Below are 26,234 nucleotides of genomic sequence, written 5' to 3'. Positions count from 1 at the left end.
TCCTCTATAATGGTGGAGGCTTTGAAAGGGAAGGTGGTTCTTGGACTGGAAGGATAACCTTGCTAACCTCAGAAGCTCTGAGGTGGGCTTAATTTTGATAATAAAACATGGATGAATGAAAGGGAAGACAGCAGTGTCAGATCTATAGCAGTTGTCAGTGAGGCATCCTTGCAGTGGAGAGGAAAGCATTTTTTGCCTGTTGTTCCCCATATAGCATTTTGTCCTTAACATACAGGTCTATGTAGGTATTCCAGATCCCTAACTGAACCCAGTTCATGATGTGGTTATGCAGCTCTTTTCACCTGGCAAAAGATGCTGCTCTTCTTCCCCTCACTCCTTATGTTCATGAATGGCCTAGTGGCGGAAGGCAAAGGTTTTGTTTTTAGCTGGATCTGTCTCCTTGTGCAGCTGTGCTGAAGCTCAAGTGGTGGACAGAGGATAGCTGGGAATTAGCAGTTAGGCTGCTGAAACTGCCAGTGTGAATTGGTTCTGGTTCAAGCACATCTATAGTCAGGGCTCAAAATAACTGCCTGATGTTGGCAGAGAGTAAAATGGAGTGCAGAATTTGCCCTTCGGTATGGCCATAACAAAGGGTAGTGCTTGTAACCTTCCAAATGCTATGTATGACATCCCTGGTGGTGTAAAGCTAACCGAATGTGAAATATGACTTTGGAAGAAAGCTGGCTGCTGAATTGCATGTGTGAGCGCACGTGTGCTTGTATATTCAGATGACCTTTCCAGTACAAGATACACATCTTTGCCATCCATTCACTTGTAAGCATGGTTTTGCTTTCTGTATCTTTTGTCTCCTGTGTGTATCTCCAACCTGGATCTCTACAGGCTGGACCCAAACAGAGGAGTAGCTAAAAACCCAAACCAAACCCCATTTCCCAGTTCCCTGTATTTTGTTGTTGTTGCAAAAAGTGGAATCTGTGTGTCTCGAGCTCCTTCTATGAATCAGAATGATTGTCAGGTATCTTGTAGGCAAAACAGTTGTGTCTTTTCTAAACTGCACTCAGGTTACCAGAGAACGTTGTGGGCTTGCTTCTCCCAGCTCTGCACACATGGAAAGCTCATGTTAAAGCAGTGAGCTCCTCCACACCCAGTCTGTCTTTCACCCTGTGTCTCTCTCTTTCAATCATCTGGATTCAGGGCTTCCCCATGTGTCTTTCTCATTCAAGTTTCCAGTAAGCTGTTCATGTACCCAACCCCACTGCCCTCTCTTCTTTGTCTTACTGTGTGCGATGACAGTTCAACCTGGTGCTAGAATGAGCTGTGCAGGAAATACTTGTAGGTGATACTGGCATCAATTTTGACTAATCTCAAACCACTGTGTACAAAAGAAGTCCTGATTATCGTTGTCAGTGATTAGAAAAGGTCAACTAAATCCTTTACAACAGTGTGTGTCCAGCTGTATAAAAGCTTGTATCTCTTGGTTTGCTTTCTTTTGCCTCCTGTGTTGGAGTGAATTGAAGTTTTAATCCTCTGGGTTTCAAAACAGGCCTCACCAGTTTTTGTTCTTGAAGAGTAATAGTAAGGTACATGTTTCTCCCAAAACTTTTGTTTTCATTAGGCGTTTTCATGTCTGGATAATGAACAACAAGTTTCTTATAGTTTAGGTATCCTGTTTTCAGAAGTGATAGTCACAAAGGTCTGTAGTTAATCAGGGGAAAGCATATGGAAAACTTCACCTTATTTCAGCTGCTGTCCATTGAAATTTTACCAAACGAGGTTTTTCTCTTGTAGCCTTTTATTTTTCCTGGTGATGTGCTTTTCATTTCCTTGGGAAGGGGCAGCAATGGAACCTGTGCTAGGGCTGGTGCCTGCCTATTCTCCAAACAGAATAAAAAGACTATGGCTTTCCACAGAATTTGGTCTTCCCACTTTACTTCCTTTAGTACAAATAAGCTTGCAGCAGCCACAGGCTGTCCCACTAGCTAATGTGCAGACCCTAGATCGCACACTGAAGATCACTCAGAAGCACACTATGAACAGACTCTTAATTTCCCCAGACTGTGTTCTGTGAGGAGAACAAGTGGTGCTGTTGGTGCCTCTTCCTGAAACGTAAAGTGTTTGTTTCAGGGTGAGAACTGGCTTCATTGCTGTAGCTGTGATTTCTCCAGCAGGTTTTGCTGTCTTCCAGCAGGCCTGGCCTATGATACAACCCCTGCAGCAGTGCTTAGAGACCAGCCTGAAGAACGTGTTGCAAGGGTGTCTGAGCAAGCCCCTCTCTGAGGGGCGGGAGGAGGTGGGGCTGCACCAGAGGTGTTGATGGCAGAATAAATGGGAAGGTGTAGAGCAGCTCTGTACAGTCAGTCCACGACACCCTCTGTGTCTCTGTCCTCTTCCCATGTGAGCTGCAAGAGTGTGTTGTCTGCACTAAACTGTGAAGAAATACCTACAAGCAGACTGTTGTTTTGTCTCGTTTTGTGTAAACTTCAGCTGCCCATCAGCAACTTTCAAGATGACAAGAATTTTGACAGCTTGCAAAGTGGTGAAGACTTTGAAAGGCAGATGGGAGTTTTGCAATGTGTCTGCTGATCACCGGAGTTTCTCAAGGGCTGCTATGAGGTTGTTGAGCATCAAGGTAACACTAACTGAGCTACTGTGGTTTAATAGATGGCTTTGGTATGCTGAGAGATAGCTTGCTACAGATAACAGGGCTTACCTGAACCAAAGCAAGTTTGTCTGAACCCTGAGCAAGGGGATTGCTTGGCTGGATGGTTTTATTAGCTAAGCAAACACACCTTTTGTGTAGTCTGGAATGGAAATTACAGGGTAAATTGCAGCAGAAGGTGGAAGTTCAGGGTTTCAGTTAATTACTATATGGTATCTTCTTCAGAAACAGACCAGCCTTCTATAGGACTGATAGCTAACAGAGTACATCTTTCAGTCCATATAAGCATGAATCAGATATTTAAAAACATGCATCACTTGAAGCACGTGATTAATCCTGTTGGATTCACAAAGAATCTATTTTCAATGTATTGGGAACTATGATGGCTCTGAGATTAGTTAGAGAGGTAGACAACTCTTTGTGAATGCGCCAGTGTGTCAGCTCTTGATTTACTGTGGCTGTGGTTATAAGTATGCTGTGGTAAAAGGCATCTTCCACTGATAAAGCTTTGTAGGCCATGGTTAGGATTGCTGGTTCACCTTTTGAGGAGACACAGGATAATTCTAGTAGGCACCTGCAGTAGGCTGGATCTGATGCATTCTTACACTGATGAATTAGCATCTGAAGTTTGGATTTGGCATCTTAAATGACAGATTGATGGTGTTAGGTACATGCTTTGTCACTCATTCAAGGACCACACAGTGATAGATCTACAAGGTCATATTTCATAATGCTGAGGCATCCAATTAAGAAGTTTCATGCTTATGGAAAACTGCTGCCCTACTCTGATGGAGTTAAAAGTACCAGCTGCTCTAGCATCTACCTAATTCTGTACTTGTAAAGCTAAAGACTGATGGCTTAAAGCCAATGACACCAATGCTGAAGGCAAGGAGAATGAATACCTGTTAAGAAAGCAATGCCAAGTGAAACCCCAAACCCTATTTTAACCTCGCTCCCAGCAATTGCAGATATACCTGAGGTGGGTCAGAACAAACTGGGCCCCTGTTCTGTTTCAAGGCATATGACAGGATCTATTGCAGGGTGGCCAAGACCTACTGTGCATCTGAAGTGCTGAGTCTGGTACCTGCACTGGGCTCGCTAGGTGTGGTGCTAGCCAGGCAGCCCCAGAAGTCTCTTTCTGGCATATATTGTGTGACAACTCCACTACCTGCCATTGTAAAAAGTCAGCTGCTACCTGCTAACACTAAAGCTGTGTTTTGCCTTTGCTCCCCTGCACATTGAGCTGCAGGGGACCCGATCTATCTACTCCAGAAGCTGGGATGGAACTTAACTGAAGCCTGGATGATGCCTTCTGCCTACCGCAATGAGGAAAGTGACAACTTTTCTTATTAGACTTGATTATTTGAGTTCAATACCTACAGGAATTTGTGCTGTCAGAGTGGATGCTTGTAATCATGGAGACTAAGGAGGCGAATACCTATTACAGTTTAAGAGCCTGCGGCTCGTGAGATCTTGGCTCTAGATTTTGAACACCACCTTTGCAGGGGCTACATTATTTCATTAGAATACAGGATCTGGAATACAAAGCCATGAACCTTTCCTGGCCTGGGGATTTTGCTTTGAGACAGTGACTGGCTTATACACTTTTGCCATGGAAGCAGAAGTGCAAGAGACTCTAATACATATATGAAGCAATAAAGCAGCAGACCTGAGGGAAAAGTTAACGAAGAGGTCTTAAAAAGCCAACTTATTGTATGGCTTTGTGTCAAATTGTGGAAGTTAACTGTACCTGTGAGACAAGTGACCAAGTAGTGACTTACGGCTGGGTTCAGGGTTCCAGCCATCATTAGAGGTAATAGATATTTGTAAGAAGTTTGGAGATGGAGTGAAATGCAAAGTAATTAAGGTGTGTGGGCTAATGATGGTACAGGTAATGATCCCATTCTCCCATTATCACAGGCTTAAATGAGCTTTAGTTGCCTTTTACTGCTTTTTCTCAGTGGGCTATTTTAGGGAGCATAACAAAATACAATGAAAATGTGTTTCTAAGCAATGTATAAGCTAAGTAAAGTATTAGAAAGCATTAGGGAGAGGAGGTAGTTATTAGAAAACCTAATAATTCTTCTCCCAAGTCCCTTTTCTGTCCAGTTAACTGAGCCTGCATGGGGAACACAACTGTAGGTGAGCAGTCTGAGGTGCAGGGACACACAGGTCCATATTTCCCTACTGCATCCCACCCTTCAGTTATAATGGAGAGATGAAGCTTCCAGGAGTGAAAGAAGGGTATGGACAGCAGATCAGAGAGCCCTATGGGCTTTCTGAAGGGGTGCTTAGCAGCACTGGTGTGAGGGTAATCAAGCTGATTGCTAATTCAGGAATGGGCACAGAGACTGCAGCTCAAAGCTCCTCTCATTTAATGCCCATCTGAGGCCAATATAGTTAAGTGGGGATGTAAAGAGTAGTACGTGCAATAAATAGGTGGCTTGTAGCAGTATAGCTGGATCAGTAAGGGGAGGATTGGGAGAGCTATAAAAACCATCAGGAGCAAGCTAAAAATATAGCTAGAAATGAAAGGGAGAGGAGGAAAATTTTTGAGCTCTGGCTGCAGCAGCTATTTCAGGTTACTGTAAAAGGGGCTTTCACATCTCTTTTGAGGCAGGGGAAAAGTAACTGAGAAAATGGCTCCACTCTTCTCCCTCTGGAGGTGAGAGTGAAGGGGAGGTGAAACAGGGCCTGTTCCTTAGAGACTGAGGGAGCTTAGTGAGCTGCTACAGTGGGGACAAGGAGGGGTGCCCATTTCCAGTGGCTTCTCTGAGTTGCCTCTGCATTCCCCCTCCTCTGATTTTTGTCACAAGCATTTGTGGCATTGATGTGAACAGCCTTAAGAAGAGGTTAAGTTGTAGGAGCTGTGACTTTTGTACCATGATACTTGTGTTGCATTTCTGGCTTTGCTTTGTCTTTGGCTTGGATGGTAAAGGAACTCATCCAAAGGTTTTCCCCAGAGTTAGCATAAGTGACTCTTTGGCTGTTGTGTAGCCAGCCAGATCTGTGCACCAAGAGGCTATCATGCTGCATGGAATCATAGCCTGCCTTAGACAGGAGATGTTTTATCACCTTTTACTGGAGGGAAAGCAACTGGTCTGCACTGAAACCAAGACCCAGCTGTGTCTCTGCTGTACAGCAGTGTCCATCCTAGCTTTGGCACTCTGCATACTTGCAGCTCTCCAGCCAGCATTCAGTGTTTGGCTTGCCCTTGCCAAGGTAAACTGAGGGATTTCTTTGGAGGGGAAGGACTTGACTTCCTTGGCTGGTTACTTTGTGAAGCAAGTAGAAAAGAGAAGAAATAGCCAATTCACTTTCCAGTGCAGGGATTTATAGAAGACATACTTCAAGAAGTAAATTGTACTGCAGATCTTTTGAGCTGTTGCAAGTATCCATCATCCATTGTGTAGATGAGAAGGGCAGGAGACTAACTGCAACTAAGTTAATCTGGTTTGTTACATATTGATTTGGGTTTGTTTTTGAACTGCTACAGTGCTTACTTCATGTATGAAGTCCTTAGTGAAGTGGGACCTGAACTTAGCTTTGGAAGCTGCTTTGCCAAAATGCACCAAATCTAGCAATGCTGTAGCCAAGAGCATGACCCTTTCTGTTAGCCGTCTCCATCCTCAAAGCTCTTCAAAAGCCCAACAGCCTCTCTGTAGCACAGGAAGCTCTGCTAAAGGTAAAGCTACTGGCGTGTGGGAGGGACAAATCAAGTTGCAAACCATGTCTCACATTGGGGGTGTGTGGAAGAAACATTCCAGTTGAGACAACAACAGAGGCTTGGCTGGGACTTCATGCAGATGCTTCTGAGAAGGCTGGAGACAAAAGGTCCTCACAGAAGCTTTGGGGGCTTTGTTTATTTCTTGTTGGCTTTGTGAAAGTGAAAATCTCTCCCAGCTAATCTGAGCCAGCTGGCCTTCTCTCTAGCCTGTAAATCACTTCTGCATTAAAACAGAAGTGCAAAGGCAAGGTAGGCTGGCAGCGTGGGGAGATGCTACCACCTCCGCTAGAAATCTAAGCAGGAATAATTGCTTCTAGAGTGCTCAACAAACAAACCAACCACTTAATTAAGAATAATAAATCAAGTAAGGGAGGGAAACATCTGAACAGCTATCCCTTGCTATGGCTGAACTTGCAGGCAGGTTATGGCTGCTCAGGGACATTCTGCATTACTTGAACACTGTGGAGGGGATCTAATAGTACAATGGGGGCTTCTGCACAACAGAAATGGGTTCTGTGCTAGTCTGGTGTGTAGAAGGGCAGGTGGTCTGTGGTGGGAATGAAGACATGTGGATTAATGTCAAGTACTAAAGAGAGAGTAGGGCTCTAGAGGTCACACTGATTGCTCTGGGGTTTGACCCCTCAGGATTTAGATGGATCTTAACTTTTATGGTCATTCCACTATTATGGATGTTGCTTCCTGAAGGATTTTCCCAGCCTGTTTGCAGCTGGGACTATGACTCAGATGATTATCCTAACTTGTGCCAGCAAGGGGCAGGACTTGCTTGAACTGGAGTTGATGTTTGGGTGGACTCAAATAATGTGGCCTGTGGGGGGAAAGGGTCCATCTGTTGAAACCAAGGCTGAGGAAAACCAGTTCTTACAGCCAGTCTCCCATGTCTGCAGCATGGGCTGGGCTTTCAACAGGCTTCACAAAGGGTAGAGGGCCTGTCCAAAGCCCAGTCTGAAGCACCCAAGTGACCTCTGTGCTTCGTAATGGCTTAGGCTTTCTGTAATGAGAAGCTTAGTGAAATATGGGAGCTGACCAAACTGTTTTATCTGGGCTAAACCTAGGGGACATATTTATAACTGGGGAGGGAAGGGATTCTGGCACTGCCGACTATCCCATCCAATAGTGTGGGAAGGTTCAGAAAGTGATTTCTGAACCTTTGGGGAGTGCCTGGATGTTTGACATTAATGAGGAAAAAATGCAAGGCTAAAAGCATCCCAGATGCACAGAATTCAATTACCTGGTGGTGCAGTTTGATTTTTAGTATGTTTTTCAGTACATTAGTAATTGATCTGTGCAGTATTTGTAACTGCAGAGGAGCTTGAGATGAATGTTTGCCATAATTGTTACAAAATGTTCAATGCTGGGAATGAAATTTCTCCTTGCTGTGACTGTTCATCTGATTTATGGCTAATGGAAAGGAGTTCTGCTCCTTTCTACAGCAAATTGATCTTGATTCTTCTTAACATCCCAGGAAGAGGAATTGTTCTGTAACAAAACCCCAATATGAAGTTAAATCATGGTGAGAGGTGCTGCCTGGTGGACACGCTTGGCACATCTCCTGTGGGGTTTTGCACTGGTGGTCACTCTGTGACTACAGCTCTGTGCCCAGGAGGCAGCTGTGCTGGCATTCCAGAAGTTCTCAGAGCCCAAAAGGTTCATCATCAAGTTCTTTTAAGCTCAGATCTATAGAAGCAAATCTATTTCCAGCTTTGCTTCCTGTCTCCCCATGCATGTCACCACTGATGCTGCTGTTTGAGGGAATCTCCGTCATTTCTGGTGTACATGTACTCACTACTTTCTTAGTGGAAGCTGGAGCTCCCAGCTGGTTTCCCGACCAATTCCTGGACAGGCTAAGAAAGGTTTAGCTTCAAAATGAGGTAAAAGAGGGGGTGTTTAATCTGGTGTGTGCAAAGACACTGAATCTTGTAACAGCTTCTACAAAAGTCATTCTCCGTGTCTCATTTTTCCTTAGCTGTAAAATAGTATTAAACCTGTGAGGGATCTCACAGGCAGTGTAGTTCTGCTAAACTGTCTCTGAAACAGGCACAGCTTTATGGGAAGCTTTCCTCTTGGCTGCTTGTTCCATCCCTTCCTCTTCCAGGACAGTTATACCTATCTGAGGTAACTGAGGCCATAAGTGTCTGATCCAGAAGTTATCCTCTTCTGGTGTCCTAAAACTGGTGGTTTGAATTTTGCCATCTCACACCAGTCCAGCTAAGCATTTTTAGCAGCTTAGCTATATGGTCGCAGCATAAGTCCAGCACCTCTCAAAGGTCACAGCTGGATGAGAGCCAGTATGCTCAGCAGCAAGCCTTGAGCCAACACCAAGAGGAGAGGTGATCCTTTCTCTACAGAATTATGATACTGGTTAATTGCAACATATAATGGTGGGAAGAAATGAAAGTGATATGGAAGGGTGATCCCACAGTGATAGCAGCACATGCTCTGCTTGCACTGAGGTTTGTCATGTCCTCATTAGGAGTACAATGTGGCCCAAGTGTCAGAAGGAAAAAGAGCATCAGGAGACTAGTAAAGGAGACTGTATCTTGAGAGCTGGAATGGGACAGGGGCAGGAGTATTTCCCAGGTAAGGTGTAAAAGGCAGGTGTCTTGGGTGTTAACCTGTACAAACATCAAGCCTGTTCTTCCTGTGTTTGAGTCTCTTCATGTGCCTTTCTCTAGGCGCAGACTGCGAACTTGGTGCTGGAAGATGGGATGAAGATGAAGGGCTACTCTTTTGGCTATCCATCCTCCACAGCAGGGGAAGTCGTGTTCAACACTGGTCTTTCTGGGTAAGATAAAAGCCAATGAGTGATAAGCACTGAAATTTGTCTAGGAGCCTGCTAAAGTGTGAAAGCTGCTTTTTTCAAGCTTGTAGGTTCCTGGTACCAGCATGTAGAACATACTCCAGTGCTGCGTGTTGGGTTTGGGTGCCAGGTTTCGATAGTGTGGGGCTACAGGGGTGGCTTCTGTGAGAAGCTGCTAGAAGCTTCCCCTATATCCAATAGAACCACTGCAGCTGCCTCCAAGATAGACCCACTACTGGCCAAGGCTGAGCCCAATAACAATGGTGATTGCCTCTGTGACAACATATTTAAGAGGGGAAAAAGCTGAAGTGCAGGAGCAAGTGCAGCCACAACATATGAGAGCAATAGCTCTGCAGGCACCAAGAGCAGAAGGAGGGAGGAGCTGTTCCAGGTGCCATAGCAGAGATTCCCCTGCAGCCAACGATGCAGGCTATGGTGAGACAGGCTGTCCACCTGCAGCCCTTGTAGGATCCCATGCCAGAGCAGGGGGATGCCTGAAGGAAGCTGTGGCCTTGTGGGGTCCCCACGCTGGAGCAGGTTTAATGGCAGGAGCTGTGACCCTGCAGGGGACCCCAGGCTGGAGCAGCCTGTCCTAAAGCACTGCACCCCATGGAAGGCACCCACGTTGGAGCAGCTCATGAAGAACTGCAGCCTGTGGGAAGGACTTGTGTTGGAGAAGTTTGTGGAGGAGGGACACCTTGCTGGGGCAGAGGAGGAGTCTCCCCATGAGGAAGAAGGATTGACAGAAACAATATGTGATGAACTGACTACAACCCCCAGTCCCTGTTCCCCTGCATGGCTGTGGGGACAGGAGATAGAGAATGAGGGAATAAAGCTAAGCCTGGAAGGAAGGGAAAGGTGAGGGGAGGTGTTCTTAAGGTTTAGTTTTATTTCTCATTACCCTTCTGTGATTTGATTGATAACAAATGAAACTAATTTCCCCAAGTCAAGTCTGTTTTGCCTGGGAAGGTTATTGGTGAGTGATCTCTCCCTGTCCTTATCTTGGCACAAGAGCCTTTTGATGCATTCTCTCTCCCCTGTCCAGTTGAGAAGGGCAGTGACACAGCAGCTTTCATGTGCACTTGTCATCCAACCAGGCTCAATCCACCATCTCTGGGGATATATATATATATATAGAGAGAGAGTTAATGAGGAGACTTCAGGCAGTCCATTTGGGTCATAGCATTTGTAGTGATGAGCAACTTTAAAGACTGATAGAGATAACCATGATAGAGAGGTATGTAGGGATCTGATCACCTCCCATTGAAATGCTGCCATTGCTGACTCATAGCAGAGGAGGTGTCTTTGTTCTTCCTGCAGTGCCCTGACCAAATAGAGGTTTGAATCATTTGCAGCCTTTTGAGTAATGGAACTTGGCTTCCAAGTTGGTCGTGACCCATCTCTTAACGACATTCATTGGCTCATACCACAGTTAAGGATGCATTTAAGCTCTGTGTGATTTCCAGATAAAAGGTAGGATCAGCCTCATGCCTAACCTTGCATGACTCTCTCCTCTTGAGGGGTAGAAGCCAGTGGCTGACTGACGATGGCAGCCAAATCCTGCCAGTGCTTTTATTGAACTGCTTGAGTGGAGGAAATCTTCCCAGAGGTAGGAGTGTTTTGGTTGGGAGAGGGACGTGTCCCTGGGGATGTGAAACAGCTCTGAGGTGGCTACTTGAGCTTTTCCTGCAGTCATTCATAGCTGTCTTTGTCCAGCTGCCTTGCAATTCCCAAGTTCTGCTCTCCTTTGGAGAAACCTGCACTCTGAGGATGAGTTTTGAAATGACCTCATTGGTGAGAGTGTTCAATTGCTGTGGAGGGGAATGCGCTTGCAGGGGTTTTTTGCATTAGGAGGTGATTATTTAAGTATTTTGACAGCACTAATTACTGGCTGTGTTAATATACCTGCCAAAAAGCAACTGTTAATGTGGAGCAGAATGATGGAGGACACCGGAGTTCTCTTCTTGGTGATAGATTATGGGCAATAAATCTTGTCACATCACAAAAGGCAAGGAAGACCTGATGGGTTAATTTCCTCTCCACATGTTACTGTGGCAGCAGAAGCTGTGTTTTCTCATTTTCAGGTGATTTGGAGTAGATGCTTCTGAAAGAGATCATTTCTGGGCTGGGGAGCATATGGGCATGGAGGGAACATTCAAAATGTAAGGCTGTATCTTCAGAGCACTCCAGGAACATGATCTTGATTGATTCAGAGAAGAGAAAGAGAAAAGTTTGCATCATTGTTGCAGATCGTAGAAGTGACAGGTTTGCTACTAGTCCAAGGATTGCTGTCAGAGAATCCTGGACTGGTTTGGTTTGGAAAGGACCTTAAAGCTCATCCAGTTCCAACCCCCTGCCATGGGAAGGGACAGATTCCACTGGAGCAGCTTGCTCCAAGCCCCTGTGTCCAACCTGGCCTTGAGCACTGCCAGGGATGGGGCAGCCACAGCTTCTCTGGGCACCCTGTGCCAGCGCCTCAGCACCCTCACAATAAGGAATTTCCTTCTTAAATCAAACCTAAATCTCCTCTGTTGCTCTGCCCAGTGCTTCTGAGCATGGAGATCAAGACCTTATGTATGCAGAGGAACCCAGCTACCTGTTTTCATTGACTCAGCCAGAGGCTAAGTGTCTGCGTGAAAGATGTGCCCAAGGTTGGGGTCTTCTACAGACTGTCTAGGCCCATAGTGATTTGTCAGAATAGAGAGCAAGAGGCTGCTACAGAGGTGCTTTTGCCAGGGCTGCTGTTAAGCCTCAGACCATACTTGTTGTGAAGTAGGTGTTTCTAGATGGTGAGTGGGGTCAGCCTAAGCTCTGTACTGGGATTATTAATATGCTGCTCTGCACCTTGTCTGCTCATCTGAGCTCCCACGTTCTGACTCATGTCATAGAACTGGGAGACAAAGCACTTTATGTGCATACAGCTTTCAGGCTTGAAGTAGCTAAAGCTGTCTGAAGTATTGTCATTGCTCTGGAATAGAGGGCAGAGAGCAGTGTTTTGGGGGTGAGATGTTGAATTTTCATTAGAAAAGCATGAGAAGGAACTTTTCAGACAGATTTGTTCAAAAAGAAAATAAATCCTGGTATTGCAGCCATCTGTTTGGTATAAGAAGAAAAAGGAAGAAAGGAGATGTCCAATTAGGAAAGAAAAAGAACTACAACCTATAAAATGTCCCCATGTTTATAACAGCTCAGTAAATGCATTTGCCTCCTGTAAGTCTGTGTGTGCTCCCCATGTTATTCTAGCAAGAGAACTGATTGACTTGAATTTACTCAGGCAGGCCTTTGGGCAGGCACAGCAAGGATTAGACCTTGCAGTATCTTTGGAACTTGTGTTCCCATCTGCTCTTCTGTGCTGTACAAGGCATTGTCCTGCTTAAATGCCATCGTGTCTCAGCACAGGGCTGTGTTTTCATGCCCTACCCAAACCCAGGGGCTCTCTGTACTTGTTTGCTGATTACAAACAGCATGCAAAGGTTAATTACATTAGCTTTGTCATTAACAGTGTCTTTTGGTAGCATAACCAATTGACTTGGAAGGAGAGAGCAATGCCAAATGTACACACATCATGCATTTAGTGCAGCATTGTAATCACACTGCACCTTGTGTGGTTGTTTACCTGCAGCAGGAAGTATGGATCTGAACAGCAGGAGAGGCTTACCTGAAACTATTTCATGGCCATTATTTGTTTGACATATCATTTGTCAGAGCTGGCTGGTGTGCTGTGTTGTCTGTATCTGCCTGCAACCATTCCAGGTTTTGTGAAGAGTTTCCCATTGTTTGATAATGAACCTTCTGGCAGGAAGTCTGATGTTCCATAAAAACGTCTCTTGTGACTTGCTGGTATCTGGTAGATGGCTGAAGTTGCCAGTTATGTATTGTTTAAACAATCAGAAATTATATTCTGTATAGGGCAGATTCATGCTGAAGTGTCTTAATTCATTTGGCTGAATATTGGTGTGGATAACTTCATTTGTTGCTAAATTACAGGTGCTTTAAGGTTAAAAGACAGCAATTGTGTAATGGATCGCAGTATCCTGCAGGATAAGGGAGAAAGTCAAGGACTGGTGTTAAGTTGAAGCTGAGGAGCAGGAGCATGGGCATGTATACCATGTTCCCCTCTACTGGATCCAGAGCTGGTACTTTGTAAAGACCCTAGGTTTGCTCCTCCACTGCAGAACACTCTTTCACCACACTTCTAGATCTGTCCATGCTGAGAAAGGTATTCAGGCAGGTGCTCAAAGCTGCTCTTCCTGGGGCTTCAGCCTGGGCTAGAGATATAAGGACATGCTCTGGGGCCTTGTGACCAGGCAAGACTGCTGAATTCCAAAGCATTGCCTTCAACCTGCCTTCTTCCAAACCAACTTCCGAGCACCTAGGAATCTTGTCAGGTGAAATGTATGGTGGAACCTGGAGATTGCTTAGGATGGAGGCCGGGCCCCTGCTGCAAGAAGCTGCAGAAGTAGTATCATGGCAGGGTTTGTTGACAGAGCAAGTAGGAGAGAACATAGAGCAGTAGTGAGGAATCACAAGGATGGTTCACAGCTGCCTTACCAATCCCCAGACAAGAAAAGATAGGCACAGATTTGTCTGCCTGCTTCCCCACAGCAAGAGCAGTTACAGCCTTGAGCATCTCAAGACCTACAAGCTCCAGAGTGTGGAAGGGACCAACTCTGGGCAAATAGCTCCGTTTGTTGGCTTTTCAGTTTGAGCTTTCTGTTGCTGCTGAGAGGGGTAAGTTCTTACACCACATGGAGGGAAGGACACAGCAGTGACAAAGTACTGCCCATATGCAGGGGATGACCAAGCCCAAGGTGTTATCTGTGGGTGAAGCGATGGGCCATGTGCTTACTGCAGTTCTGTAACATCTCTGCACTTTGTGCATTTGTTTGCCTGATGTTAAATCACAAGGAGTCTGAGTTTATTAACAGCTCTTGTGCTTTTCTTAAATGGAACATGAGAAGCCAAAGCCTTGCCTTGTTCTCAGTGTCAAATGTTTAATCACAGATGGCAAAGTCAGAACAGATTCACGGATGTGTTTCCTTTTATACTGAGACTACTTTCACACAAATGCCATTTCTGACTTTTTGCCATATGGGAATTCAGACCTGTCTTGTTTTAGTGGCTCTTTGTCTTTCAGCTCCAACCAAGGTACTTTTCTTCTACTGCTTCTTCATCTAGATACACCGAAGCCTTGACAGATCCCAGCTACAAAGGACAGATTCTTACACTAGCTAACCCCATAGTTGGGAATGGTGGAGTGCCTGACACAACTGCTTTGGATGAAATGGGTCTCAGGAAGTTCCTGGAGTCTGATGGGATCAAGGTAACAACGGGAGATGCAGACCTGATCAAAAGGTGGTGTTAGCAGCCTGAGCATGTGTGTGTGCAAGAGTTTACTGCCAGCCTTATAAAAGAAGGAATCAATAACACTCAGCCTTTCACTTTCTTCTTCTGGATAGCATTCTTTGGAGGAAGGTGGGAAAAGATAATCCATCTTTCTGTGCTGGGCTATGTGCTGTCTGAAAGCATTGTGTTTCCCATCAGTGATGGACATGCTACAGTTCTTGTGATGGCTTTTTTACCACCTTTGTTTTTGTGTTTGCCTGCAACTGGTTGCCACAGAGAGAACAAACACCAGTGAGAATGAGAAGCTTCTGCATGCTGAGACTTTTCTCTCTATGTCTGCACTACCACAAACAGGAGAGGTGACAGTTGTGTGAAGAAGGCTGTATGTACTAGTGCAGGAACCAGTATTTACACTGCAGTGGCAGGGAATGTTGAAGCAGGGCTGTGTCCATGCAGTGGTGGCAGTACTGAAAAATGCAGCAAAACCAAGTGATTGCAGAACCTGAGGTGAAATGACTCCTTTATAAGCTGTCTAACTCCACTGGCAAATGGAGCTGATGTTTGAAATGAAATGTCACTTCAGAGTGAAAAGCTTTCTTAAACAAAAACTGAATCAAAATAAAACATTTTGTTTTGTCTTAAACTTCCATTTTCATTCTAATAAGAACTGTTTTCTCAGTTCCATGCAATTTGCAGCTTTCGTTACCTGGAAGCCACATTAGTCTATGAATTTCCTAAGTAAAATGGCCCAGGTACAATCACAGAATGGTTTGGGTTGGAAAGGACCTTAAAATCATCCATTCTGACCTCCTGCCATGGGCAAGGATGCCTCACACTAGACAATGTCACCCAAGGCTCTGTCCAACCTGGCAGTCATGACAGAACATGAAGTCTTTAGCTCTTTGCAGGGTGCACTCTATCTGTGAAAACTGAGATTTGCTGTCTTTTTGTTATAGAAGAGCAGCCATGCCATGCCTAGCCTTGTGTCCTGTCCATGATATGGTTTGCTGTGAAAAGTCAGGAGGCGCAGAGCAAGTACAAAGTGATCCTTCAGTGCAAAATGACATTTCTTCTCTCTAGGTTTCAGGTTTGCTGGTGCTGGATTACAGCCATGAGTACAGCCACTGGCAGGCTGCTAGGAGCCTTGGAGAGTGGTTGCAGGAAGAAAAGGTGAGTAATCTAGGGGTAACGACATGAGAACAGAGCTGTATGCATGGGAAAGGGGAAAGAACTGCTGGCTTTGAGCTGGTAACAACTCTTCTCCTCAGATATCTTCACCAGTCTGTATTGGGTTCATTCTGTGCTCCTTAGTTCTCTGATTCTTCATCTATTTCTCTTTTACAGCATGCCATGGTATTTCCAAGATCTTTCTAGAAGGAATGTTAATTAAATGGGAATGTTTGCTTTTCCATGAAAATGATGCACATTAGCATTCTGTTGTTGTTTCTGTGGAGCTGCTCCTAGTAGTGCTGTTGTGGTCAGAAGGACAAGAGATGTTAGCTGCCAGAACCCCACTGACTTGCAGCCAAGGTGGTCGAGGATGTGTCAATAGACTGCCACTGACTTGGGACAGCTGGGAGGGTTAGGTGCTTATAACTAAGGCAAAATGGGGCTCAGAAATGAGACTGCTACTTGCCACATGAGCTTTTTCATTTAGTGCTTTTTAGTGCAGAAACTAGACTTGAAGAACTAGGCTGGTTTTGGGTGGAAATAGGGCGAAGTGTATAACAGGAAGGAGGGCAGCCTTGGTAGTAATGCTGCTCTTGCCAGAGCTCCTTAAAGGATATGTTCTTCTCAGCAAAGTGATCTGGCAGCTATCTTCCTCTGTCTTAGCTGCTTGTTTTCCAACTTACCCTTCTCTTGTGTTTTCTTCAGGTGCCTGCACTGTATGGGCTTGATACCAGAATGCTGTCCAAATTAATTCGTGACAAGGTATGATCTGCTTCCCTTGATCTGGTGTGTTAACCTTGTTACCACTGAGCTTTCTTTCTGTCAGAGCAGCAAATCTGGGGTAGCAGTGTTACTGCTGGGCTGCCTTGACCTCAGATGCTGCTCTTCCTGTGCTCTGTGCTCTTCCAAAGGCTCTCTGTCCTCTCTACACAGCAGTCTGAGGCAGAGCAGATCCCAGGGAGGCCTCTCTTCTTAGCTCTGCTTTGAGTTTTCTGTTCTACATAAGTGAACCATGCTAAGCTGATGTAAATGAAAGGCCTCAGGTAGCTGTGTCTGACAAGTATGTCAAACACAACAGGTACTAGTGTTAACTACATGTTGCTTCAGATAGTGACAGAGAGAGCAACAGTTTTGTGAGGCATTTTGGATGTTAGGTTACAGACAGCACTTTTGGTCAGTGGAACTACTGCTCCTCAGAGACAAAAGAAGGCTACAACAAACTGATCTGGCTCCCTAACTCAGGTTGAAGCCTGTTATTATCTTTAATAGTCATTACTTTTCTCTGGTTTCCAGGAGCTGACAATTGAAGGACATGAGCAGGGTTATGTTACTGAGTGGAGGTTAATGTTAAGGTACACTTCACACTGGCTAAAAGAGTGATCAAAGCCAGTCAATGTAAATGTGCCTTGGAGGATCTTTTATAATGGATTATTTAAAGTTGCTCTTTTCTGTAGGGGATCAATTTGCAGTCTGCAGTCCAAGCCCACATCCCCTTTCATTCCACAGAGCAAGGTATGAATGACCTAGCTTGAACAGATAAGTAGCAGGAATGAGCTCTGGCAGGAAGACAGACATTGTCCTGCTATTACAGACAGCAGACAAGTGCAGTTTAATACAATAGAAAATGGCTATATGTTTTCTACTTTCTGAAGACCTACTGTTTAATGGATCAGCATTCCTTTCATCCAAAGTGAAAACACTTTCTATGTTTACCCTGTAACTTGGCAGTGTATGGGAATAATGCCCATTATACTGGGCCTCTGGGTGCTATTGGTTAATGGCTTTTAAAATCGTGCATAATGTAGCCTTTTCTCCCAGTCTGAAAGAAACAGCTTAGTACTTCACTCCATGTCTGTTTATAAATTGAGGGGTAAGAATAGGGCTTCATTATGATAAATACAGAAATGAGCAATTAAATTGGTCTACTTGTAAATAAATCTCCAATGGTAAATGCAGGAAACAATTTGGCAGAATAACCTGGCAGCAAGGCAAGACACAGGGTTCCTGTTTGAGAGCAAGGGCTTTAGGGCTTTGTCATCAGTGTATATGGGACTGACTGGTGGCTCTCATCAGCTTCTGTGGGTCCCAAGGACCTCACTTGTTTAAAATGATGCTGAGTTTTGCAGCTCTGGTCCGAGCAAAACAGCCTGGAGTTGATTTTGTTGTGCTGCTCCAGATGAGGTAGGATGTCAGATACTGATATAAGCTGTCTTTAAAATTTACCCATAGTAGTGTGCATGGCAGTGCAGGATGCTGACTCTTTCTGGCCCTGACAAGGGTACTTCAGGTATGGCCAATGATGGCAGTATCTCATGGAAGGAGCACCAAACCCAATGAATAATCCAATTAGAGTGCATGCTAGTGTGATGTCCACAGGGTGGACTAACATCTTTTATATGAAAGTTAAAAGCTACAACCAAACATTGACTTCTTCTGTGTTACTTTCCCCTTCCATCCTTGAAAAGTTCTGTACTGCACATGCTGTCCCCATGCTGAGAAGAGGTTAACCCTAGGTTAATCCCACTTATTCCAGGAGTGGGGCAAAGCCAAACCAGGGATGTTTCCACTGAGAATTTGAGCAGAAGGTGGAGCAGGATATGCTGCTGGCAGAGCAAGAGTGGCTTGGCTTCTGTGAGGTGCTAACAGCAATAAAGAGTAGAGACTGTGGAGGTGGTATTTTTAAGCAGTTTCTTCAGAAAACAGTGTGCAGACCTGCCTCCTACATAGCTTTGCCTTACACCAGCTCTGCTTCCTTGTAGCTATGCACAGGAGGTGGCTAAAGATCTCACAGTGAGTTTCTATAAACTAGAAAGCTTTAAACTGCTTTGTGGATTACTCCCAGATCTATGGGGATCTGAATTCTAACCCGTTTCACGCTCACTAGACAGCTTGCCAGGCTTCCTATTAACACATGTTACTGCTGACAATGCCTCTCCCCTGAATGAAGGATTTTAAACGGGTTTTTTGATGCCAGGGAAGGCTTGTGAGCTTCTCTAAGATGCTAGAAGTGGTTCTAAGCCACCAAGAAGCCATCTCTAAACAGCTGTTTCAGTTGCTGTGCCTGTCAGCACCTTGTCCCCGTGTTCACAGCTTTTCCTTTGCTCGTGCTTTGTTGTTGACTGGTGTATTTCCACAGGGCACGTTACTTGGGAAGATTGAATTTGAAGGTCAACCGGTGGAATTTGCAGATCCAAATAATCAGAACTTAATTGCAGAAGTTTCAACAAAGGTGAGCAATTCTTCTGTGGTCCCAAGGCTGTACATTCCAGGTGGTGACTGCTCCCCATGTGCTCTGGGGATCATCCAGTCTTTTTAAACAATCTGGGGACCTTTTATATCCCATGCACCTTTGCAGACTATTTGAAGGATGTCTCAACATTGTTCTTGTAGAATCCCCATGGCTCCTCAGGTACAGTGTTGAAGCTGTAAAATGAGCTGCATTGAGCTGGATGTAGTCTGCACAGTACTCTGATCAGAGGACTGTGTGTTACAAGGACGCGATTGAGAGGTATTAGTGGTAAGTTAGACCTAATACATTGTGGGCATTTTCAAATGGAAGAAGTATTAGTAAAAAGAATGCTTGTTTTCTTTAAGTTTCAGGAAATCTCACAAAAGGATTTGGTAATCTCTGTTCAGGCATAACTTTGTTGAGGTGATTCCAGAAGGTAATTCTGGATTTCAGAAAGAGACCAAGTGAGGAATCCCCTGGATCTAATATTACTGGTGTTAGCTGGTTTGTCTATGGATGTGTTCAGATCAGCAGTTAAGCTTGTGCCTCTATTAGCTGGGCATGTAAACTGTGTTCCACTATGAGCTGAGAAGAGCATTACAAATCATGAGGACTTAGGAAACCAGGCCTATACTAAAGTTAGTAACTATTCTTGTACCAATGCAAAAGCTAACATCTTAAATTGTGGACCCTTTGGGGTTTTAATTGTGACATAAAGTGTGTTTTAGGGGCTTAATTCCAACGAAGTGAGAACTGGGTGTGTGAATCTTTTCTACAAATTCTGTGCTTACTATTGTGTTTGCAGCTCCTTGAAGGTTAGAAGAGCTTTGCAAATAGTTGCTTGTGTACTGTTCTGCACACAAGCTGGTATGAGAGTGAGCATGTGTGAGAAGCAGTCCTAAACAGGCTGGTCAGTGAGCAAGTGGGAATTTGAAGCGCAGTCTCCATCCAGACTTGGATTTACAGGAGTAACTGGTTACCTAGGATGCTGTTGGAATAAATAGGCCCCTTTGTGAATATCACCTTCAGGGATCTCACCAAATCATGCCAAAGCCTCCACTGTATTTTGAGTCAGGGCCTTGTTGCTACACAGAAGGATGGCAATTGATTATTGAGATTGTGATCTATGATTGCAAGGTGCAGGTGAAGCCATTTTGAGCAGTAACTCAGGAAAAGGTAAGGTTGCTGATGCTAAACTCTGCAATTACTAAGACAGAATTGCTGTAAAGATGCTGAAAATAGCTTCTAAGAGGGAGATGTAATGAGATTAACAGAGCCTTGCTAGTCTCATTATGTTTATAACTTTATAGGCTTAAAAAGCAACATTGCAAATAAAGCTGAAAACAAAGTAAGTTGTTCAGTGTTGATAATTACTGGATGTGATAATCTATTTGTTGCCAAATAACTATTTTAATGTAAATCAGATCAGGAATCTGCTTATCAACTGTACGTGAGGAGTGATTGATTCCCCTCACCTCCCCAGTTTAGAAGGCTAGTGGTATAGCCTGTATTTGCTAACATTGCCTATACAGGGCAGGGAATATAGAAACCTGCCAGTATTCTGCAGGAACTTCTGTTAGAGACTTATTTTGGTGTACGTGGTGGTCAGGGTCCCAGGGCAGATGAGAAGTATTTAACCACTTGAAGCCAAAAGACTACTTCCATCCACACCTGGAGCCCCATTCCACATCATGCTTTCAGACTGGGACAGTTTCCTATAGGCTGGGCAGTGAACAGATGAGGGAAGCCCTTTTGCTGTAGAGGGAATATGTTTGAACAGTTCCCTGGTCCAGTTCCCAATCTGGTTTCTGTCTAGACATACTCTGGGCCAGATGCAGGGGTCAGAGCTCTGCAGTACAGAGGAATAAGAAGCGTGAGAAGTGGGGCAAGGATTGTGAAGGCATTGGCACCTACAATCAGCCTTGCTGCTGATGGAAATGTAACAAATCACAACCAAAGTAATTAGACAGGGAAGAGTTTGGAGAGTGAGGTGATTTAAAGTATCTCAAAGCAGTTTTGTACCTCAACTCCCTCTGGCCATTAGAACAGCCAAGGAGAACCTTTGAGAGAGACTTTTGCCTCATGTTTTGAGACTTTAAAGTATGGATGTTGTGAAGAGTGGGGGGGGGTCTCCAAAAGCCCTTTTGAAAAGGAAGGGGAGTTTATTCTAAGGGACTCTGGCATATGACAATAAATTAATTTCTATGGAAACAGAGCACCTTAATCTTGGGATCATTGAAACCCACCTTCCAGAAGCCTGAAGGTCAGCAGATGAAAGACCCATACAATTCCTGTGCAGCACTGCAGTTCCACCCTGGACTGTGGAATTAGAATCCACTTGTGCATTGGTGACTGTGAAGATATTGTCATATTTGATGTCAGGCATGGCTTCATATCAGAAGTCTTGAGTGATCTAACAAGACCCAGTTTCAATATGAATTCCATTCTACTCATTCTCAAAAAGAGATTGTAGGGTACTTTGCCATCTGATTTAGTAGCATGAACTACAAGGTATGTTCAGAGACAAAATCTCTCAGCATTACACAACAGGAGTCACTACAGCAGTCATGTCCTCACAGGTTAACTAGGGACCACTGGTGGCTCATGTGTTGTGTTGCTGCTCAAAGCTTTGTAGTGAAGGGAGGTGGCTCTTTGCAATCCATCTCTTCCGCCCTTACTCCTTACATATCAATAAGTCACTCCTGATAAAAATCAGAGCTTTCCTCATGTAGGACATGCTCTTGCATCCTAAAACTCTGCATCTCAGTCTTTGGGCAGGTAAAAGTTCAGACAAAAACTGAGTTAGGAGAGCACAGGGGGAGGAGTTTTAGTATCCTGCTAACAACCTTCATCCCGAGTTCCCTGTAGGGGGGATGTCTTTCCTTCTGGCTGGTCATAATCCTCCCATGAAAGGTTCGGTTTGTCACCCTGCACCAGGTGTATTGGGCATGGATTTTAGCATCTCTTCATAAAGGGCCCAGCAGTGAAATATGAATGCCAGGGAAGCTGATTAAACAGGAGTTACTTAGTCTAAAAAATAAAATACTTTATTTTCAGTGGTGTATTGCATGAGAGAAAAACTACTTAAAAGAAAGCATGCTTATCAATATCAGCTTTCAGAAGCTGAGCATAACTAAAGGGAAGCACGGAGTTTTTTACAAGGAAGAAGGCTGCCTTACGTACTTATTGATGAATAACATCCCAATGTGGTGGTAAGTGCAGTCATGTAACAAGTAAAGTATTTCAACAAGCTTCAGAAAGAAGCTGTCCATAAATAACCTTATACTAGTGCTACAGCTGTCTGTCAGTATATCTGCATGTTGCAGTATCAAGGCCAATCTGGTGGTTTGACCTTTTTTTATGACTGAAAGATAATTGGATGTGCAAAGCATAATAGTCTGGATTTGGGACTGGTGGTGATTAACTTTATGGACTGGGTTAAGAAAGAGCAGCTGGAGGAGGAGGAGAAATGTTGTCTGACATGTCAAACTGTCAGGGCCATATGAGCATAGGCCATGCTCAGTGACATGCTTAGCCTGGTCTGTACTGCTGTGATGCAGTGGAGGCTATCTCCAGCTGTGCTATGCTTTGGTCTTACTGTGATTGGAGGGTCAGGGTAGTGTTGATGTGATGGATCTGCAGCTGGTGTGGAGCAGCCTCACTCCACTGGCATTAGCAGGATGACTTAACAGCAGCTGAAAGTCTCTTGCTGTGTATCTGGTGTTTCTCTTGGGCTGCACTAATCAGTGAGAACTGGCTTGCTGCTTCACTGCTAATGAGGTGAAACACAGAAAAAAAGCTTGTCATTAGCTATGGAAACAAGTGATTTCTTAGGAACTGCTGTAATCAACAGTGTATAAAAGAGCATTATAACTTCTGCTTTCACAGAAAAGTGAAGGAAGTGCTAATGCCTGCAATGCTTCCAGAGATTTCCCTGTGAATTGATTGTTAAGTGCTAGTTTTGCACGGTGGTGAAATGTTACTCTGCTCCCTGCCTTCTTTGTATTCTTTGAGCAGGGGGTGATCTGTCATTTACAGCATAGTCTGTCTTTCTATAGGAAGTGAAGGTTTATGGCAGAGGGAATCCAATTAAAGTTGTAGCTGTCGACTGTGGGCTGAAGTACAACATTATCCGCCTGCTAGTAAAGGTAGGTCAGTGCTTTATGTCCTTCATCTCTTGTTTTGCTTTGTCAAAAGCCTAACCTGTTCTCATTAGCCTTCCTTCTACCTGGACACATCCATTCCAGTAGCAGTTGTGCTCCTAAAATGACGTACAGTTTGTAGGAGGATTTTTGTGGACTGGAAGGTGTTTTCTGAACTTGGTGCACTGTATTCAGGAGTTAAGGATCAGGACCTGTGCAGCAACCTCTCAGCCATGAGAGGAGTTCCTAGGTGAGCTTTAAAAAGACAAGGCATGGCTTCTCTAAAGAACAAGGAAGGAAGGTCAAGCCGATGTTGTAAAGAACAAATAAATGGGGATAAGATTTTACAGTGAGTGAATGGCTGAAACAGGCCCAGAGAAGCTGTGGAATGTCTGTCCTTGAAGATATTAAAACCTCAACTGACCAATGTCCTCAGCAACCTGCCCTAAAGCCGAATTTACCCCTGCTTTGAGCAGGGATTGGAGCAGGTAACCCCCTGAAGTCCTTTCATCCCAAGTTATTCTTTAAGGTTATGATTCTGTGAAAATCTTTTCCTGTTGTTAGCACAGTGATGGAGCAGTCCTCACTTCTGTAGCCACACAGGAGGATTAAAAGGGGTGTCCTCTCATTCTGTGGATCTACTGGGTTTCCCTGGTTTTATTCTTTAGTTTATGTGGATATTCCCATTTTTGATGTGCAGAATTATTATTCACATGGCACAGAATGAGGTTGTGAAGTCCTAATTTAGTAGTTAGGATGAATGGGCCGTGTAAAAATAACCATGTTTTACACGTGTGCATGTGTACACATGTGTGTATGCTTTGTTTTTGCATTCCATCAGCTTTGATCTCCTTAGTGAATTTCAGACAAACCTGACAAACCTTGAAATAGCTCAAAGTTACTTAATCTACCTGTTTTGTGAAAACAATCTGGTCAGATAGTGGAGAGAAACCTTGTTGATGGCCCTGACAAAGGGATGACTGAAATCCAAACTCAGCCTCAGGGACATAAGAGCACAAGAATAACCTCTTCACACAAGTTCATTTCTTCCCCTCATCCCCATTTCTTGTTCTCTGTTCTTTTTCTCCTAGCGAGGCGCAGAAGTGCATTTGGTTCCATGGGACCATGATTTCACCAGCATGGAGTATGATGGGCTCGTAATTTCTGGAGGTCCAGGAGATCCCATGAAGGCCCAGGAGGTGATTCACAATGTCAGGAAGGTACAGTGTAATAACTGTAGGTCAATTGTGCTTCTTTGCTCCTTTTTTCAGGTGCCTGACTTCTAAACAGTTGATGGTACTAACACATTACAGAGCAAATGTTAAGTGATTTCATCTGCCTGGGATAATTTTCATCTTCATCCCCTGGTAGTTGCCTTCAGACCAGTAATTGCAGTAAGGGTATACAGACCTTGGTGAGCAATACGTGATTACTGTGATAACCTTACCAGTGCCTCAGAGTACCCTGTGCTCTTTCAGGACCTCTGTGACCTTTTGAAAGGACAGTCCCAACTTCACAGTGCTTCCCTTTGAAGCAATGTCACACACTAAATGTCTGTAATGCAGAGGGTCATTGCAAATTCCCTTTGAGTAGACTGGGACATCAAACTGTGTTCTGAGACTTCCCTCTCAAAGGAGAGGAGGAAACTTTCCCTTTATAGGCTGTTACCACCCATGCATTCAGCTTTGTTGTGAGTCAGTGAGAGAGCTGGCATGGTTTGTGTTGGAATTGCTGAACACAAACACTCCAGTATCTCCTGAAAAACTTTGTTTTAGGTCCTGGAGAGCAATCGTCCAGAGCCTTTGTTTGGAATTAGCATGGGGAATCTAATCACTGGGATAGCAGCTGGAGCTACTTCCTACAAGATGCAGATGGCCAACAGGTATGGCAGCTCTTCTGCTTCCCAAAACCCAGATAAACCAGCTCAGCAGTACAAAAGGCCACATAGCAGCAGTGCATTACTTCTGAACTGACTTAATGGGAGCTATCATGTCAGTAACATTACTTCTTCATTCCAGCCGTTCTCCTTGCCTTTAATTTAAACTGCCATGTCATGTATTACTTTTTCTGAGGGTATTTTGAAAGTCTTTGATGTAATTGATCCCCATCAAACTGAAGAATAGCAGAGCTTCTCCTAGGATGTAGCATTTTGAGATTGGCTGCCACTATTGAACAGCTAATATTGAACTCCTCTGTATAGCCCCAGAGTTATCTGCTCTAATAGTGGTATTTGGACACAGCTGACTCTTCTGCCCTTGGTTCTCTGATCCTTTCTCTTTCAGAGGACAGAACCAGCCTGTCCTGAGTGCAGTGAATGGACAGGCTGTCATCACTGCTCAGAACCATGGTTATGCTATTGACAGCTCTACCCTCCCACCAGGCTGGAAACCTCTCTTTGTGAATGCCAATGATCAAACGAATGAGGTGAGCTCATGCTTTCCAGGTACCTGCACATAGCAGGCCCTAGTGAGTCAATACCCTCTCTCACTTTATTTCACCTCCTGTAAACTTGCTGTCAGATTACAATTAGTTATTACAGCTAAACTTGGTGATCTGACCATCTGCTTTACTTGGAGTTTTTCCTGACAGGCCACAAGGGGTTGAACCATTACCACTGTTCTCCATACTAGCCCAAAGTGTAGGATTGCAACAGTGACCATGTGTTTTCTCTTGAACAGCTGCCTTATTAACTTCTGAGATCTTCCTACTATCAGTGATGCTCATTCATTGTCTTAGGACTGGTACCATAGGTGTCATAGCCTGAGTCATTATTTGGTTGTGTTGCTTCTGTGTTGTCCAGCACAGAAAAGGAATATTATTGCAGTCTAATTTGGCCTGTTGTTGTAATTTATATCAGTTATTTAGGTATTTTCAAAAGCAATTTCTCCCATGGGAAGGAGCAAGGAAGTGTCTGAGACAATCATTTTTATTCCTGCAGGGAATTATGCATGAGACCAGACCGATTTTCACAGCACAGTTCTACCCAGATGCAAATCCTGGGCCAAGGGACACAGAGGTATTGTATAAGGGCTGATATGAGCTTGCTTTCAGAGGTAGCCTAGGGGGTTCAGATATGTATTAGCTACAGTGACAAATCTTTATGTTGGTGACAGTCCCGAATCTTGGGTTTTGAAATGTTGAGATCCTAACAGAGGGCCCAGTCATGCATAGGCTTATGTCTGCTT

At 44.4% G+C, this 26,234-nt stretch overlaps 1 protein-coding gene across 1 annotated transcript in view; it reads left to right on the top strand.

Moving 5' to 3' along the window:
- The first annotated feature begins 2,464 nt into the window (after positions 1 to 2,464).
- CPS1 (carbamoyl-phosphate synthase 1) overlaps positions 2,465 to 26,234 on the top strand; it is an 85,923-nt gene continuing 62,153 nt past the window's right edge. The window contains exons 1-11 of the mRNA XM_034065453.1: positions 2,465 to 2,587; positions 9,038 to 9,147; positions 14,341 to 14,485; positions 15,589 to 15,678; positions 16,384 to 16,440; positions 18,815 to 18,907; positions 22,966 to 23,055; positions 24,141 to 24,269; positions 24,825 to 24,931; positions 25,332 to 25,473; positions 25,988 to 26,065. Of these exons, the coding sequence (XP_033921344.1) occupies positions 2,465 to 2,587; positions 9,038 to 9,147; positions 14,341 to 14,485; positions 15,589 to 15,678; positions 16,384 to 16,440; positions 18,815 to 18,907; positions 22,966 to 23,055; positions 24,141 to 24,269; positions 24,825 to 24,931; positions 25,332 to 25,473; positions 25,988 to 26,065 (1,164 nt within the window). The remainder of the gene's footprint in view (positions 2,588 to 9,037; positions 9,148 to 14,340; positions 14,486 to 15,588; positions 15,679 to 16,383; positions 16,441 to 18,814; positions 18,908 to 22,965; positions 23,056 to 24,140; positions 24,270 to 24,824; positions 24,932 to 25,331; positions 25,474 to 25,987; positions 26,066 to 26,234) is intronic.

The sequence above is a fragment of the Melopsittacus undulatus genome, chromosome 8 (genome assembly GCF_012275295.1).
Source record: "Melopsittacus undulatus isolate bMelUnd1 chromosome 8, bMelUnd1.mat.Z, whole genome shotgun sequence".
Taxonomy (NCBI): Eukaryota; Metazoa; Chordata; class Aves; order Psittaciformes; family Psittaculidae; genus Melopsittacus; species Melopsittacus undulatus.
The sequence above is the reverse complement of the archived record's forward strand: the minus strand, read 5'-3'. Positions and strand labels throughout refer to the sequence as shown.